Here is a 17,178-nt window from a genome sequence, read left to right as displayed (position 1 = left end):
AAATAGGAATATACATATATGTGTGTGTGTGTGAATATATGTGTATATATAAATATATATATATACACACATATATATATGTTATATTACATATTTGCTATATGTTATAGCACCTACCTCCCAGGGTCACTGTGAAGATTAAATAATAATTGTGAAGCACTTAGCACAGTGCCTGGCATATAGGAAGTGCTGTATAAATGTTAGCTATTATGATATGAGCTAAATGACAAATTCATTAAAGACAACCACATGCTCATTTGCTATCTCATTTGTCGTGGGCATCAATTCCCAAGTAAAAATTTTTGTTTGGTCACTTCCATTATAAAGGTCACACTTCTTGGAAGAAGGAAACTAAGATTTAAGCACGTCTGTCTTCTTTCTGCTGTCAGTAATCATCATCCTATCTACTCTGAGTAGCAGTCCTATCTCCTCTTTCCTCCAAAATAACAAAAAAGACAAACGCCAAAATGCTTTTTGTTATCTTTAGTTTCACTGCCAAATCACATCTCATTCTGAGCTTTAGCACTCTTGACCTAAAAGTTCAAGCCGATCAAGATCTTTTGGAATCTGACTGCCATCCGATAAGCCAGCTATTGTGTCATTTGCACCAGCTTTGTATCATCTGTAAATCTGATGAGCATGCCATTTAATCCTATTTGTATAGGACCATGCCATACTCTTCATCCTGTCACCTACTTTTGCTTCTGTCTTCTGCATATACCTTTTAAAATTCAAAGATGTTTGCTGCTTTCATCTGAACATTTTACCAGCTGTCTCCCATGTCTGAGATGTTCTCCCTCTTTTCCTCAGCCTCCTGGCTTCCCTGGCTTCATTCAAGTCTCAGCTAAAGTTCTATCTTCTGCCAGAAGACTTTCCCTGTTCTCCTTCATCTCAGGGCCTTCCCTCTGAGACAGTTTTTTGCATGTTACCTCTCCCATCAGTCTGAACCCAAGAGCGTGGAGTCTGTTTTGGATATGTTCAGTTTAAGCTCTCTACAGGACATGCAGTTTGAGATGTCCAGTAAGTAGTGCAAAAAGAAGTAGAAGCACCTATTGTAAATGGCTTTCTCAAGGAGTTTAGCTAGGAAAGGGAGAAGAGATCTAAAATGATAACTAAAAGGGATGGATAGATCCAGTAAGAGTGTTTTGACAATGGAAGAGACACAAGCATATTTATAGGGAGCAGGGAAGCAGCCAATAGACAAAGATGAAATTTTTTAGTACGGAGCCTGGCACATAATAGCACATAAATGCTAGCTGACTGTCACTGGTCTTTTTCAGGCAGCTCTCATTTTTCCTCATTGTTGGAACTGCTTCCCTGTATGTCTTTGGAATTTCATCCTTGAATGTTTTCCATCTCTCCTGGGCTTATTTCGCCTGCATAATTTTAATCCATGAAATTCCATCTATCCTTCCTCTGAAATCTACTCTTCTCAAATCTAAGGTATATGTCAGAATATACCTTTCTTCTCCTCTTTCATATACCCAAAGAAGGAAGTGGTTTCTTCTTTTCAATGTTTACCCATCATCTCTACTCCAGCAACCTTCCTGTTGTTAAGATATCCAATGCAGACTGTCCCCTTGTTGGCCCCTCCATGTTTTGCAAACAGAGAGATCAAGCAGACGTTTGGATAATTAAAATTGTCAGTCACTCCTATCTCATGCCTCTGCAACAGGCTTATGATCTTTTCTTCTAATTTTTTTCTTTCTGTCCAGGTGGTAAAAAATAGACTGCCAACAAAATCAAGTTTTCCTGCCTCCATTTTTTTTTTACCAAAATACTTCAGGGTTTGTCATTTGCTTCGAGATTTGGCTGAAGCACAAGAAGCGGCCTTTCCTAGTCCTCCTAGCTGCTACTGCCTCCTCAAATCCTTTTATTAAGGGCATTTGTTCTGTGAAGTTTGGATTCAGTCAAAGGGATGCACTTGAGGACCTAGAAGGCCACAGGTGGCCTCAAGGCTGCAAGTTCCCCACCCCTGTAGAGTTTTCCCAGGAATCAAAGTCAAGCTCACAGGTCTAAAGCCTGTAGATTCTAATCTCTTCCCTTTTCTGAAAATCAAGACATCTGTCCTTCTCTAGTCTTGTGGTACCTCTCCTATTTCCATAAAGGTCATACTCATCACCTTTCAAATACCACTAATGTTGGCTTAGCAATCAGATCTGTCAGTTCTATCAGTGCCCTAAGATGCAGTTCATCTGGGCCAGGTGACTTGAATTCATCAATACCAACGAGGTGCTCTCCTTACAAATCTTAGTAGTAATTTTTATTCGGTTAGTTCTGGTGTAACGGTCATTCTCCTTTGCAGAAAAAAAAGTAAAAAACAAAATAAGAATCAATTGTTTCCTTCAGCAGGAAGCATTGAGGAAAACACAACTCATACCCATGCCCTTCACTTTCTTGTCCAAGACTCTGTAATCTTTGCCAGTACTGTCTATGCTCCCTCTGGCAGTATCATTTCTGCCCACACGGACCACCAAAATTGGGTAGTAGTCACACATTTCAATAGGTCTTTATAAATGTGTACTTCTTAGGATCATAAATGTAGAGCTGAACAGTACCTCAGAGGCCATTAAGTTCAAACCTCTCATTTTATAAAGGAGGAAACAGACTCAGAGAGGTTAAGAGACTGGTTAAAGTCTCACAGGTATTCAGTGAAGGTCCTGGGATTCTGTGTAATATCTTAGATATAGGCCTTGGGAAGATGATGAACCTATCTATTATTATCAGCTTGGTAATCACCTACCTCAGTATCTCTGAGCAAGGAAGTCACTAACTACCATTATTTTTCCTTTCTTCTTCTAACTTTTAACTGGTGACCTGTCACATGATACCTTGCTATAGCTCTTTTACATCATTCCTTGGAGGACTACTTATTCCTCAGATCATCCAGTTTCCTCCTCTTCTGGAAAAGACTCAAATTTGTTTTTAAGCTAGAAGTTTATACTTGTCCATTTCCCTATCTTCCCTATCTTATGTGTGACATTTTTTCACTCTCCAACCTCCCAATAAGAATCAAGCTATCCCTCCTTCACTTCAGATTCTCACTCTCACCCCCCACGGAAGAACTGCTTCCTTTTTTTTTAAAGGAATATTTCATTTCCCCTAATAACCTGGAGTATAGAAAGGCATTCCCTGAATCCCCTCACCTTATCTTCTAGGAAGAACTACAACCTTTACTTGGAACATAAATAGCAGTTACCAGACCAGTCATTTATGTAATTTTTTTCCTTTAGTTAATACAGTCTTCCCTTTTATTCTTGTTCTGCTGCCCTTGTACTTCCTGTTATTCTCCTAATTTTTTATATCTTCCTAATGGACTGCTTTTCATTCATCATTCTCTTTTATTAGAAAAAGAGGAAAATATTATCTAGTTCTGGCTTGGTCAACAGAGAAAAAAAAAGTTACCTTTCCAAGTGATCCAAATGCAAAAAGACCAAGGTCTTCATAAGATGTGACAGCTGCCAGAAGAAAAAAGAACAATGATAATTTTTAATACCTACATTAAAAAAATAAGAATATTTGGTAGATTTGATATTGTCTTATCAAAAATTTATTTATTATCATAAGCAAATAATATCATAATTTTCATGGAATCAATCAAACAGAATAGTTCTTACAGAGACATGTTTTGTGACCTTCCATACAGAAAGTAAGAGGAGTTGTCTGATTTGTGAACTGTATGCAAGAAAGTTTTCTGACATCCTACAATTAAATTTTGTTGAATTTGAAAAAATATAATCCATTTACTAGTACTTCTTGATCCAGAACTTCAAACTGTAAAGGTTTTGGATGGTCTTATAAAACTGGAGCCTAAACAGACATTATACCTCAGAGGTTGCCTTAAAATCTTGTCAATTAAGCTATCATTCCAAGAAAGGTAACTAAGAAGTAACACTAGCTACTGTGGGAAAAGTCTGGTCAATTAACTACACTACAGTAATTTAAAAAGGGATAACTGTGACAAGTGACCACAGATCTCTAAGGCTGCAAAATCTACTATAATATTTTCACTATGTAAACTTATACAGGAAATGGGCCTTGGAAAATAAACACATGAAGAGGTTGAGTCAAATAAACAAGGTCTTACTGATTTTTTTTTCCAGATCACTCAGTATAATAATAATAATGTACTTTCTTTCACATAGCACAATAATGCTGCTGTCATACTGGTCTATAAGTGAAGGTTCTGAGTGCAGGCTTTCCAAAATTCTTATTACAGGAAAATAATTCCCTTAAGTTGTTTATTTTGTAAGCCTTTCATTATACATTCTTTCAAGCACTTCACAAAACTACAAAAATATTTTTTTTAATTAAAATGAGGGAGGCAGTGTGGTATAGTGGAAAGAAAACTGGAGCATTTTTCAGAAGCCCTGTGCCTCAATTTCCTCATACATAAAATGAGGGGGTTGGACTAAACAATCTCTATGGTCTTTTCTAGTTCTAAATCTCCTCTGAGACCTTCCCAAGATGTTAATACTTTCTCCACCTTCAAATTACCTTACATTAAAAGTGGTGTATCCCACCATACCATGCCATTAGAATGTAAGGTCGTTGAAGGTAGGGGCTATTTCATTTTTGTTTTTCTATCTTCTGTACTTTAGAAATACTAGGAACTGCTTCCAAAGTACCAGTTTTACAGCCAGTCAGTAAATATCTAAGTCATTTAGACAAACTTTTCTAAAAACTTATGCATGGTTTGGTTATTTTTAAATAGTATCACTAAACAAACATTTATCATTAGTAAAAGGAAAAGTAAGTGTCTTCATTAAAAGGTACCAAGCCATAATTTAATTACATAAAATGAACATCATTAATTTGTTTTTCCACCTAAAAATTAAATAACTTTTACTTCTCTAGCAATAGTAAACAAAATTGATCACTTCTAGAAATGTTGTAACTATGTACTTATTTTCTCTATGAAAATTCCAATATAATTTCAAAAGATACTGGATAGGGCACACTGTAGCAATAACTATTGTTTTCTCTAGTAATTTGTGAATAATTTAGTCTGAAGTACACTGTGGTATAAACAGTACTAGACTTGAAGAAAAGAGATATGTGTTGCAGTTCCAACTCTATAAGCTTCTCAATGTATTTATTTCTTGTCCTCTCAAGGCTAAGAAGATCATTAACTACAACATGTCAAAATATCTTTAATAGCGATGGCCCTGACATCTTACTAGCTGTGTAATCTAGGGGCAAGTGAATTCACCCATTCTAGGATTCAGGTTCTCATCTCATCATAAATCAGAAGACTGTACTAGATGATCTATAAAAGACCTTCTACCTCTAAAATTCTGTGATCCTGTGAGGTAACTCAATTTTGAGATCAACAAAAAAGATCACTGAGTATACTAAGTTCTCAAACAGAGTGAAACACTGTTCTCAGTTGTGAATCCTGAATTTCCAGTTAGAATATCTGTGTAGTGATTACATACTGTCATGTCACAAGACTACAGAAGTGCAAAAATTATGGGCACTTTTCCACATCTGAGATAAGAATAATAACGTTTATGCTTCATAATCTTCAACAATTTAAATGAACTATCCTCATTTATTCAATATATATGATGTTGATACTCTTTTTAAAATCCTGTTACTTAATTGCTAAAAACCTCAAACTTCCACCTCATCCACACCCCAAAATGTTACTTGATTAAATAAAGTTTTTACTTTCCATGTCTATTTACTGGAATTTTTGCTTGTCTTTTTGCTGTTAGGCATTTGTTTCTTCTTGTCCCTCTCCTTCCTCCATATGGCTGCCATTGTTAAAGCTGACTTACAAAGAAACAAGCACATTGAGAAACATCAAAATAATACAAGGAATGATTATCCTCTCTAATTGCATATCCTACGGTACAGAAACAATCTGAAAGATGGAATTACTTCCATCTTTTACAGGAATTCATGTTAGCAGTACCTGGCACAACCCATGTTAAATAAATAACTGGAAGCAATCATCAGCATGTGAGAGGAATCTATTTTCAGAAACCTTTTATATATATACATATATTTTATATTAGAGAAATCAATGTCGTGTTTTGAGGAGACTGAAAGTCTGTAAATCTTAATCAAATAAACAGGAGAGAAAATCTTATTTAGTGTGCCATTGAGGCATATGGCATGGCTATTTTGGTCTGGCAAAAAGTTAAGTCTTCACAGGAACAGTTTAGAAAGCTGCTTCTCATGAACATGTGGAATATTTCCATCTAGTTACTGTCTACTCTGCATTTTTCCTTCAATGAAAAAGGACAATTAATAAATCTCGGGTGAAATACAAAGCTCAAGCTTCTCAGCAGCAGCAATATTATCTTTGGATCTAGGCTGAAGAACATAAGTTAGTTAAATATAGTTCAAGCCTCAGAAAGTTGGCCGCATGGAATGATCCCTTATTATTTCAGAATTTCTTTATTTGTAATGTTTTCCAACCTTTTCATCTTATTTCCTTTCGGTTGCAAGGTGACCATAAAGGTCAATTATCTAAAGTCGTTAATTCATTCACTAACTCATCATCAAACACTTGACCTCCACCATTTTCGACACAGTTACTGGCTCATCTTTGAAAAATATTTAAACTTCACCTTCAGGAAACTCTACTTTCTAGACTACCTCTTACCTCTCTGACCACTTCTTCTTTTTTGATTTCTGGTTCTCTTTTTTTTTTCATCACCTATGTTCCCTTCCCTTAGCAAACTAATTATTGAACATATTTTCAACTACCAAAGATATGGAAAACCTCAAGATCTCTAGCTCTGATTTCTCATTATTTTGTAGACCTCACTTACTATTCTTATATAGTATATACCTTACGATTTAAACATGTTAAATAAATGTTCCCTGTTGACCAATTTTTCATTGCTTTCAAAGCATTTTGTTTTTTGCCATCTTCTCAATCATCCAAGCTGGTAATCTTAAGGTCCTCAATGACTCCTTTCTATCCTCAATTTCTTCCATGTAGTTCATCGCTGAATCTTGCCAATCCTTGCTACCTGGTATTTCTTGTATCCCATAACATTCTTCTTGCTATCTTAAACATCATAGCTTTAGATTAGCCATTGACTACCTTCCTAAACCCCCCCGACTCAAACCTCTCCTCTTTCATTCTATTCTACTCAGTAATAAGAATCATCTTCCTCAAAAATGGTTTTGAACCTGCTGTCTTTTACTCACTGTCATAGTACTTCTCCAGAATAAAAAAAAAAAAAATTAAAGGTACTTTTCCATGTCTGAGACATTATGAGCAATGTTTTGGAATCCTATGATGGTTCTCAGTAGAATGGAGACCAGCAGCTATGAAGGAAGAGGGCCTGGATTTGAATCCCAGTCTAACATATGTTACCTGCATGACTTTGGGCAAATCACATAATTCCTCCAGAATTCATGTAAATGTATTTGATTTCTCATGTAAATGTAAAATGAAGAGGTTATATTAGAGGACCACTAATGTTCTTTCCAGCTCTAAATTTATGTTTCTATTAGATTATAACCTCTTACATCAAAATTAAAATTTCTGACTATAGTCTTTAAAAAGTTTACTTAAGTACCCTGATCTTTCACTCCATCATGTCTCATACTTTCCATTTCCTTTCTTTTAATTTGCCATTTCCTGCATCTTGAACAATGATCTCAATTCTCTCAGCCAAAACCTACCCCTACCCTCATTTAAAACTCCCAAATCTTACCTCATCCATACTATGTTTCCAGATCAGTTCCACTTCTAGTTTCACTAACAATATAACACTCATTTATAAGGTTCTGTACACTTGTAGATTATTTTTGTATTTCTGTTGCTTGTTTTTAAACATATATTTGTATTCTGCCTCCCCCATTATAGTGCATACAACTCTTAAGCACGAAACATTCTTTCTACTGGCTTTAAAATTATCTCAGCACCAAAAGATGCCTAAAAAGAGATACAAGCTAACTGAGTTACCTACTAGATGTTGCCTTGTGCATGAGGTAAATGTGTTTTCTTTGTTCAGCAAAGAGGGAGCTGAGCTTATCCTGAGCTCTGAAATAAAACTGTTCCATCTAAAATCTGAACCCTGCATAGCAACCAATTCTAACACTACCTCAAGATTAATGCAGAGATGATGTACTACTCAGGACCTAGAAAAATGTCGTGGGACTCAGAGTCCAATATAGAACCTGAAGAGTATGTTCCTGGCCACAGAAGGAAGCCCTTTGCTTCTAAAAATAGGGAAGAAAAAAATTCTCCACACTTCTATCCCCATGAAAATTTATGATGAGGTTACCTACAAAAGGTTTGTATAATTCTTTGCCTGACTGATGAGTTACAACTGGGTATTATAATTCTGATACAAGAAACCTTTTTATACAATTAAGTACATGTTTTTAAAATGTCACTGATATTATTAAAAGAAGCCTACCTCAGTAGAGTATTTTTATAGTGATTGAAGGAATTCAATCAACAGAAGAAGGAAGCAGTAGTATCTGTACAGGACCATGAAGAAGCCAGTTGAAGAACCCAAATAGGTTATTGAGAGCAAAGGAAATTAAGAAGGAAAGAAAATGGTTTCTTCTACTTTATAATGCCCTAAAGTAAGAAAAACAACATAGACAGATATTAGATTTTCAGAATTATCAGAGATAGATTGGTATGGGTAGATGAGAAATTTACATTTTAACTAGGAAATATCTAGCTTAATCAAGGCATTTATTTATTCATAATCTGGAAAATATACATAATAATTACAATAGGTTAAAACCTTTTTTTTTTAAATTGGTCTCCCAGAATTAAGATCCAAGATAGGAAGAATATAGGATAAAGAGCCTTTACTAAAGTCTCAAAAACTAAGGAATAATAATTACTTTATATAAAATAATAAAAATGAGAGGCAACTTGGTGTAGTGGATAGAAGACCACAGTCTGCAGTGAAGAAGACCTAAGTTCAGTTCTTTCCTTTGACATGAAATAGCTATGTGACCTTGACAACAAGTCACTTTACCTTTCAGTGTTCCAAGCCATTTTGTAAGATAATAAATTACAGAAGTTGTTCATTTGTATCAGAAAAGGGAGACTCCACCCTAGGTGTTCCCATACTGTTGAAATCACAGGTCTAGATTTTTTTTTAAAGTTAAATTCAAAAATAAAGCAAATCAGACTTTGAGTCATCCTTTCCTGTATATGAAGATGATGTTATAGACCATGATGAGCAAAGAATGCCATGATGACACATGTGCATTGACCTGCCCACTCTCTGGAGCCCTCTCTATGCCCGAGGGTACTCGTTTGCTGGATGGCTAGCCAACGAAGTGAAGGTTAGCATAAATACCGACCTATTTTTTCACCAGACGCACAAGGGCTAAATAATTTATGTGATTTTCATTCGTTTAGATGCTAGTTATCCCCTAAATGGAAAAGGATATTGTAACACTTACTGGAAATACAACTAAGAATGCTAGTTTTCTCCTCTTTCTAGCAGCATCATTGTTTTAATGTATTTTCTACAAGATTAGAACTGTACATCTTAGCCTTCTGAGAGAACTCAATTCATCTGTCCTGTCATATCTATTCATCTCAAAGTATTTTAAGGTCCCTGAGGTATGTAAGCAAATGGCAAGTTTAATGGCTGCTTTATTCTATAAAATACATACGATCTTTTTACTTACCTGTCTGAATACACATAGTAAGAAGAAGATGAACTGAGTAAGAAGCCAGAATAGCCACTATCAGCAGCATGACACTAAAATATAAAACAGCACATGGTTAAACAAGTTCACTTTTGTCCCCTCTTTCAACAGAAAAAAAAAAATCCCTACCTCAAGAATGTCCTTACTTACTACTCAGGTTTGTTGAACACTAGTCACATCAATCTAATGACCTTGTATATATCACTATTTTACTATATTTATGTGCTAATCAATCAACCAGCTTTAAAAAAGGGGCTTACCATCTGCTGGGGATATAGCTAGAAAGAATGAAACAACCCTTGGTCACAAAAGGTTTACATTCTCATAGAGAAGGCAACAAGTACAAAAGGAAGTATAGTTAGTATAATAAAGTGAAGAAATACAAATAAATACAAAGTAGTTAAAGACAAAGTAATTTTGGAGGGAGGGAACTAAAAGCTAGGGAATTAGGAAAGGCTTCATACAAAAGGTGGTGCCTGAGATACGTCTTAAAGGAAGAGAGGAATTCTGTGAGGTGGGGGAGAAGATGGACTGAATATTTGAAAGCATACTAAATTTTGTAGTTCTAAAATTCCATGAATTATACCTCCCTCAGGGCTTTCTACTTATAGATGAGGACCATATTTTGACTGTACTTGTATTAAATTTAACCTACAAATCAGGTCTTCTTCAAAGACTCACAATATTACAATCTAAAATGTCAATCAATTATACATACTGTTTCTTTCTAAGGACTAAGATGCAGGCAATGAAAAGTACCATATGCACAATTCCCTTGGGAATATAAAACCCTCAGATCCCATAACTACTCACTAAAAAATGAGACACTACTGCCCTGAGAGCTCTTCTCAGGGAGCTGCCAAGGAGCACCCTACTGTGTCCAAAAGATAACCAGGAAAGGTATGGAAGAAGCTTTGCGTCCTACTTAATCCTTGACCTTGTGGTAAACATCAATGTTAATAAGTCATAAAAATAGAGTGGGGTGGGGATGGTCAAGTTTTATATAGAATTAATATGACATAACAATTTACAGCTCTCATAAAGTTTTTAATGACTTGAAGAACATATGAACTTTTATTAATCATTTTCCAAATCATTTAAATATTCAATATTATATTATATTCGAAATTTTTACCTACATCACACACACAAACACATATGGCCAAGAGCTGTGATTTTATCAATGTGGGAAACTAAGCAGCACAGAAACTCCTTCCATCAAAGCAGATCAATCACTCATCTATAATATAGTCTTAAAGAACTCTCTAGGGCACCAAAGGGTTAAGTGATTTACCTACAGTCACACAACTCGTATGTGTCTGAAATAAGTCTTCAATCTGGGTCTTCCTAACTCCAGTGCTGACATTCTATTCACTAATACATGCTGTTTCTCATATATGTATGAGGCCAAACTAAAGATACATCTGGTGTTCAACCTGATAAAATAAAATGTATGAAACCTAGATTCTATTTACTATGTTTTGTCTAAAGTATGGTTTATAATATTCTTGATTCAAAATAATGAAAACTATTTGGTCTCTTATGAAAACATAAAATTAAGAAAATTGGGCAATTGGCGCAAATTAATTTCCCTAAAAATTATAGGAGGTAGACAAAAAAAAAATTCTTAAATGGAATAGAACTACATTTCCAATGCTTTGTTTTAAATTCATGACTGAGCAACTATTAATATTTGTTTCTTTAGGCAAAGCCTCTATAATGAAGACTAACTGAATGGTTTTCAAAAGTGAAGTCTATGAGATTGTCAGGGGAAAGGATTACAGAGAAAAAACTAGTAAAGAGAAGAATAAGATTATATACTTAGCGTTCCTTTTCCAATTGATAAGTAATCTGAATAACTGATAAACCTTTGTTCACTTTGACTATAATGACACACAGTGAATCAATACTTAAAAGGTATGAGAGGGATGAACTTTTTTCATTAGGATTTTTATATTAGTCATTGGATTAAGATACAAGCTAGAGGGTAAAACTTTTTTTTTCTGTAGATAAGTAACTGTTTTAAATCAGATTCCATTAATTAATAATGAACTTTTCCACTAAAGTTCCATTTGTGGAGGTGATTCTGAGCTCTTGAAGGCTATGCCAGCAGAGTTTAATGTCAAGCAGGTTCTGATAATCTGAAAAGGTTTGGAGTAACAGGCTTAGATTATATGATTTTTGTTTGAGTGTTAACACAGCTAATTTAGAAGAGTCTCATTAACCACAGGGTTAGCCATTAAAGCATAACTTTTTTCATAAGTAGCTCAAAAAAACCTACTGAGGAATAAAAGAAATTTATTTCAATCTGCAGCAGTGGAAGGAGTTAAATAAAAAATTTCTAAGGTAAAAAGTAATGTTTAATTAAGAGGATTTTGTTACATATATAAAGAAGTAACATAAAGACCATATTGATCCTCATATAGCCTATCCTCAAATGCAGGCAGCACTCCTAAAATAAAATCAGGGCAATGGCCAAGTCTCTTTACTTTATTTTGGCTAGTTATCTGACAGTCATATAAATGAACCTATAATTATTAATGACAATAGGACCAAGTAAAAGAACACTTACCTAAATACAATAATACCTGTATTGGCCATAATGTAGGCTAGACCAAGGATGCTACTTCCCATGATGGCATTCATTAAGTTAAACACTGAGAAACTAAAAGAAACTCCTGAGCCTTCGTCACTTTGAGGCCCCTATAAGCAAAAAAATTTAACAGTTTAAGTATTAACTGACTGAAAGTCAAATCTATCCAAGGAACTATTTGTACAGATATCCTAATTTATTCTTCCAAATATTTTCCCCAAATTGAAAAGGATATTATGGTACTTGGTAAAAATATGAAAAAGAATATATATTTTCTCTTCTGTGGACACTGCTGTATTGATAAAAATTTCAACAATATTGAAACTGTTTATCCCAGTCTCTCAAGATGCACCAATTCTATCCTGCCAGATATGACCATGTGAAAGTGGTTGCATTTCCCTGCTTCTCCCTATATCCCAACCCCTTGGACTAATGACCCAGTGTAGCTCCAGGAGTACGGCTCTGAGTATTCTTTTAGTTACTGGGGGTCCTGAGAGTCTTTGTGGTAGGAGATGGAGGACAGTCACCTAAAACCAATTTGCTTCAAAACAAATTATTTATTGGTACCAGCTCACCAAATGTATACTGGTTTTGTTGTTTGTTTTCTTCTCCCCAATTCTGAAGGATGGATAAATAAAAAAGTATTTAGTAAGTACTTACTATGTGCCAAGCACTGTTCTAAGCATTGAGGATATAAATAGAAAAAGCAAGACAGTCTCTGCTCTCAAGAAGTTCACATTCCAACTGGATAAGACAACACATAAAGGAGTGTTCCGTTTCATGGCAGATGGAAAAGCCAAGTGGAACTAAATGTTTGGCAGGCAAAGTGGTATGGCAGATATTCCCTGACCAATGACTCTTGGAAAAAGGGTAGTGTGTCCAAGGATCAGAGTAGATCGAGGCTTTGGGCAACATTTAAAAAAGGTAGATATGAGGGGTTCAGCATTAGCTGAAAAGGGGTATTCAATGTCTAGTAGAAAATATGTAATCAACGTTGGGCTGGGGAAAGGGAAGATCCTTGGCTTCCGATCCTGGCAGGTTGCTGGTGGTACTGTTCCAGAATCATCAGATTACCAGCTGCTTCAGGAGAATTGGTTTTAGGCAAACCATTTTGAGGGCATTCATGAAAACGGAATGTAGGTCACATTCCAGTGGCACAAAGGCAATAAGTATCTCAGAGAAACAAAAAAAAAATCAATATAATCCATGTTTAAAAACAACTAAGTCCACCTTATTTACCATAGGATATGCTAGAAATAATTGCTAATATTATCTTGGAATAAAGAGGAGTTGGAGAAGGTTTCCTGTAGAAGGTGAGATTTTAGTTGCGACTTGGAACCCAAAACCCAAGTAAATCTAAGGGAAGATAGTTAAGAGAATCAAACAATTTCAGTTCTTCAAATCTGGTACAGGCCAACTTGAGAGAGTTTTCTCCCAAAAAGGGTTTGGGTAATAAATCCCCAGAAGTTAAATATAACTTTTTTTGCAATGACTTGATATGAAGACTGAAGTCAGATGACATGGCAATGTCTTTATCCTAAACTTTAGGATCTGAGCATCCATGAAGTCAGATGACATGGCAATGTCTTTATCCTAAACTTTAGAATCTGGGCATCCATGAAAACAGAATGTAGGTCACATTCCAGTGGTACAGAATATACAGAAGTTAAATATAACTTTTTCTGCAATGACTTGATATGAAGACATGAAGTCAGATGACATGGCAATGTCTTTATCCTAAACTTTAGGATCTGAGAACTGTTAATGTTTCCATAAAGATTTTCTTTTTTTGGAGAATGGACAGATTTGAAGTCTACTGATAAACTATTTCCGCGCCCTGCCTGTCTCATATGTGTGCCTGCATCCAAGTGTGTGAACCTGTAACAGCGCTGAACTGTGGAGAAGACTTGAGTTTGAGCCCTACTTCCATTGCCTGCTGTTGTGTGACTACAGATGGGCAAGCTAATTTATCTCTCCTAGCCTCAGTGTTCTCATCTGTTAAAATGAATATAACATTACTTATTCCACTTACCTCAGTTGTTTTGAGAAAAGCATTTTGCAAAATATCAAGTGATATATAAATATGAGCTACTAATATTATTACATAAGAACTCCCCAAGCCATAATATACAAGTCAGCTGGAAAAAGAAGTATCTCATGATATTACTTTAAGAGGCATACTTCTCTGGAAATGGAAACAGGAACATGATAGAAACAGTAACATAACAATGAATCACAGAACCCTAGGCCTGGTCATCTCATCCAGCCCCCAGCTTCCCTTTTAGTACTACAAATATTCCACCTAAAGTAGCAAAAGCCTTTATTTTGCAATGGAGTATAAACTATCCATATTTCTGAGTTGCTGAAAAAGAAAGGTTTGTTTTGTCTAACCTTGGTGCTGCTATTCTAGGTCACTTTCCTTGTTCACTTCCCCTCTGTCTTTCTGGCTGTTCTAGGAACAAGACCCTCCATCTCACAGCTTCAGGCATTCTCTCCGGCTGTCCCCTATGCCTGAGACATTCCTTTCCACTTCCTGACTTCCTTCAAGTCCCAGCAAAAATTCCACCTTCTACAGGAAGCCTTTCTCAATCCCTCTTAATTCTAGTACCTTTCCTTTGTTATTTATTTTCTTATTATTCTGCATATTGCTTGTCCATATCTATTTGTTTGCTGGTTGACTTCTCCCCATCCTCTTCCCCCTTTTAGACTGTGAGGTTCTTGACGGCAGGGACTATCTTTTACCTTTCTTTGTATCCTCAGGGTTTAGACACATAATGTGCACTTAAAAGCGCTACTCTGCTACAGATTTGTTCCAGAAAAAAACCCTGGCTCACTCCTTTTCTCTCATATGACTCCCCCACATCCAAGTTTTAAGTCACACAACTAGTCTGAGGTGGCCTCTAGTTTAGATGGTCTTTCAACATTCCTAGAGTCCCAATTCCAAATCACAATGATCCCACCTTTCTCAATTCTATTTAGATAGCATTGTCAAATACTTATAACCCTGGCCCTGTAACTTTGGGACTGAGAATGAATTAAATGGAACAGGATCAAACTTTAAAGCTGAAAGATATCTTGTAGGCAATCTAATCCAATGCCCTCATTTTACAGATATGGAAACTGGAACCCAAAGCGGTAAAAATAACTTGTCCAAGGTGACATAGCTACTTCTGGTTCCTCATTCCTGATTCAGTGCCTTTCTCATTTAATAATTCCAGGACTAAACACTCACTTAATACCCCACCTCATCGCCCCAATTTAGAATGGAGAAGTTTCTAGGCTTGTTTAAACAACTATTATCATTAGAGAACTTCTGAGTTACAAAAAAAAAAAATGGAAGACTATCTGATCTGGAGGATATAACCTGTTCTGTGTCATAGACCTTTTGGCAGTATAGTGAAGCCTATGGACATCATCTCAAAATTTTAAATGCATAAAATAAGATACAAAGATCTATAAAGAAAACCAATCATACTGACATAAAGATATGTTTTCTTTTCCCCTTCCAAGATCATCTCCTGAATCCTAGGTTATGAACCTCTGACCTAGACTAATGTGTTTGGGTTTTTTTGATTTTGGTTTTGTTTTTTTTTTTGGTGAGGCAATTGGAGTTAAGTGACTTGCCCAGAGTCACACTGGTAGTGAGTGTTATGTGTCTGAGGCCACATTTGAACTCAGGACCTCCTGACTCCAGGGCCGTTGGTCTATCCACTGTGCAACCTAGCTGCCCCAGATCTAGACTGATATGAACCTGAACAAGGATGACCTTTACAACATCAATTAATCGAAAATATTTATTAAACACCTACTATATACCAAGCACTGTGCTAAGCACTGGGAATACAAAAAAGGCAAAAGACGGTCCCCTCCCTCATGGAGCTTACAATCTAGAGGAGACAACATGCAGACAAATATATAAAAAGCAAGCTATATATAGGATAAATAGGAAATAATTAAAAGAGGAAAAGCACTGGAATTAAGAGGAGTTGGAGAAGGTTTCCTGTAGAAGGTGAGATTTTCGTTGGGACTTAAAGGAAGCCAGGGAGGTCAGTAGTTGGAGTGGAGGACATAGAGCATTCCAGGCATGGGAAAGAGCCAGAGAGAATGCCTTGAGCAGAAAGATGGAGTATCTAGCTCCTGGAACAGCTTGGAGGCAGGTGTCACTGGATCAAAGTATTTGTGTGAGTGTGGAGGGAGTCATTGCAAAATCTGTTTTAAGGCCTGCCTCTAGTGATGTGGAATTTACTAATCAAATCAACAAACATTTATTAAATCGCCTACTACATGCCAAGCAAAGAAAGTAAAAAAAGAAGTCCTGCTCTCAGAGAGTCTGGGGTCTAAACGGGGGAGAGAAAATGCAAAGACCTAACACGCTAAAGTCGGGGCAGTCTCAGAGGGAAGGCACTATGATTAAGGACTGGGGGGAAAGGGGTGTCAGGAAGACCATCTTTCAGAAGGTGGCATTTTTGCTGGGACCTTAAGTCGGGAAAGCCAGGAGAGACAGAATGCCAGGAATTGGGGGTGGGGGCGGCTGGTGAAGTGTCCCCGGATCGCTGAGTACTTGGAGGGGAGGAAGGCGTCAGGGTGTGAAAAGCTTTAAATGCCGAACCGAGGCTTTTCTATTTGATGCTGGGGGGAAAGGATGGGGAGCCACTGGAGTTTCCTGACTGGGGGTGGGCAGCGCTTTCCACCTGCGGTAGCTCCAAGGGGCTTCCCTTCCACTAGCGACACTCCTGGCCAAGCTGAGGCAGGGTCCCGGGGTCTGGGGCTGGAGGGAGTCTTAGCGAGCCCCTCAGTGCGTGCAAGAACCAGGGGCTCCAGGGCTTGTCACAGGGCCCCGCCGGGAGCGGGGGTCAGAAGCCCGGGGTGGGGGCTGACTCTTCCCCACGCAGAGTTCTTCCCACCTCCCCGCCGCCACTCACGTTGCGGAG

General features: G+C 36.8%; 1 protein-coding gene across 1 annotated transcript in view; it reads right to left on the bottom strand.

The window, feature by feature from the left end:
- Nucleotides 1–17,178, bottom strand: part of SLC38A6 (solute carrier family 38 member 6) — a 74,663-nt gene that overhangs the window by 57,099 nt on the left and 386 nt on the right. Inside the window, exons 2-7 of the mRNA XM_027842859.1 lie at nucleotides 17,057–17,164; nucleotides 16,857–17,026; nucleotides 16,724–16,807; nucleotides 12,227–12,357; nucleotides 9,634–9,707; nucleotides 3,406–3,458 (exon numbers count right to left, since the gene is read on the bottom strand). Of these exons, the coding sequence (XP_027698660.1) occupies nucleotides 3,406–3,458; nucleotides 9,634–9,707; nucleotides 12,227–12,357; nucleotides 16,724–16,807; nucleotides 16,857–17,026; nucleotides 17,057–17,164 (620 nt within the window). The remainder of the gene's footprint in view (nucleotides 1–3,405; nucleotides 3,459–9,633; nucleotides 9,708–12,226; nucleotides 12,358–16,723; nucleotides 16,808–16,856; nucleotides 17,027–17,056; nucleotides 17,165–17,178) is intronic.

The sequence above is a fragment of the Vombatus ursinus genome, unplaced genomic scaffold (assembly GCF_900497805.2).
Source record: "Vombatus ursinus unplaced genomic scaffold, bare-nosed wombat genome assembly UNPS02014893.1, whole genome shotgun sequence".
In the NCBI taxonomy this organism is placed as follows: Eukaryota; Metazoa; Chordata; class Mammalia; order Diprotodontia; family Vombatidae; genus Vombatus; species Vombatus ursinus.
This window is presented reverse-complemented; position numbering and strand designations above follow the sequence as displayed.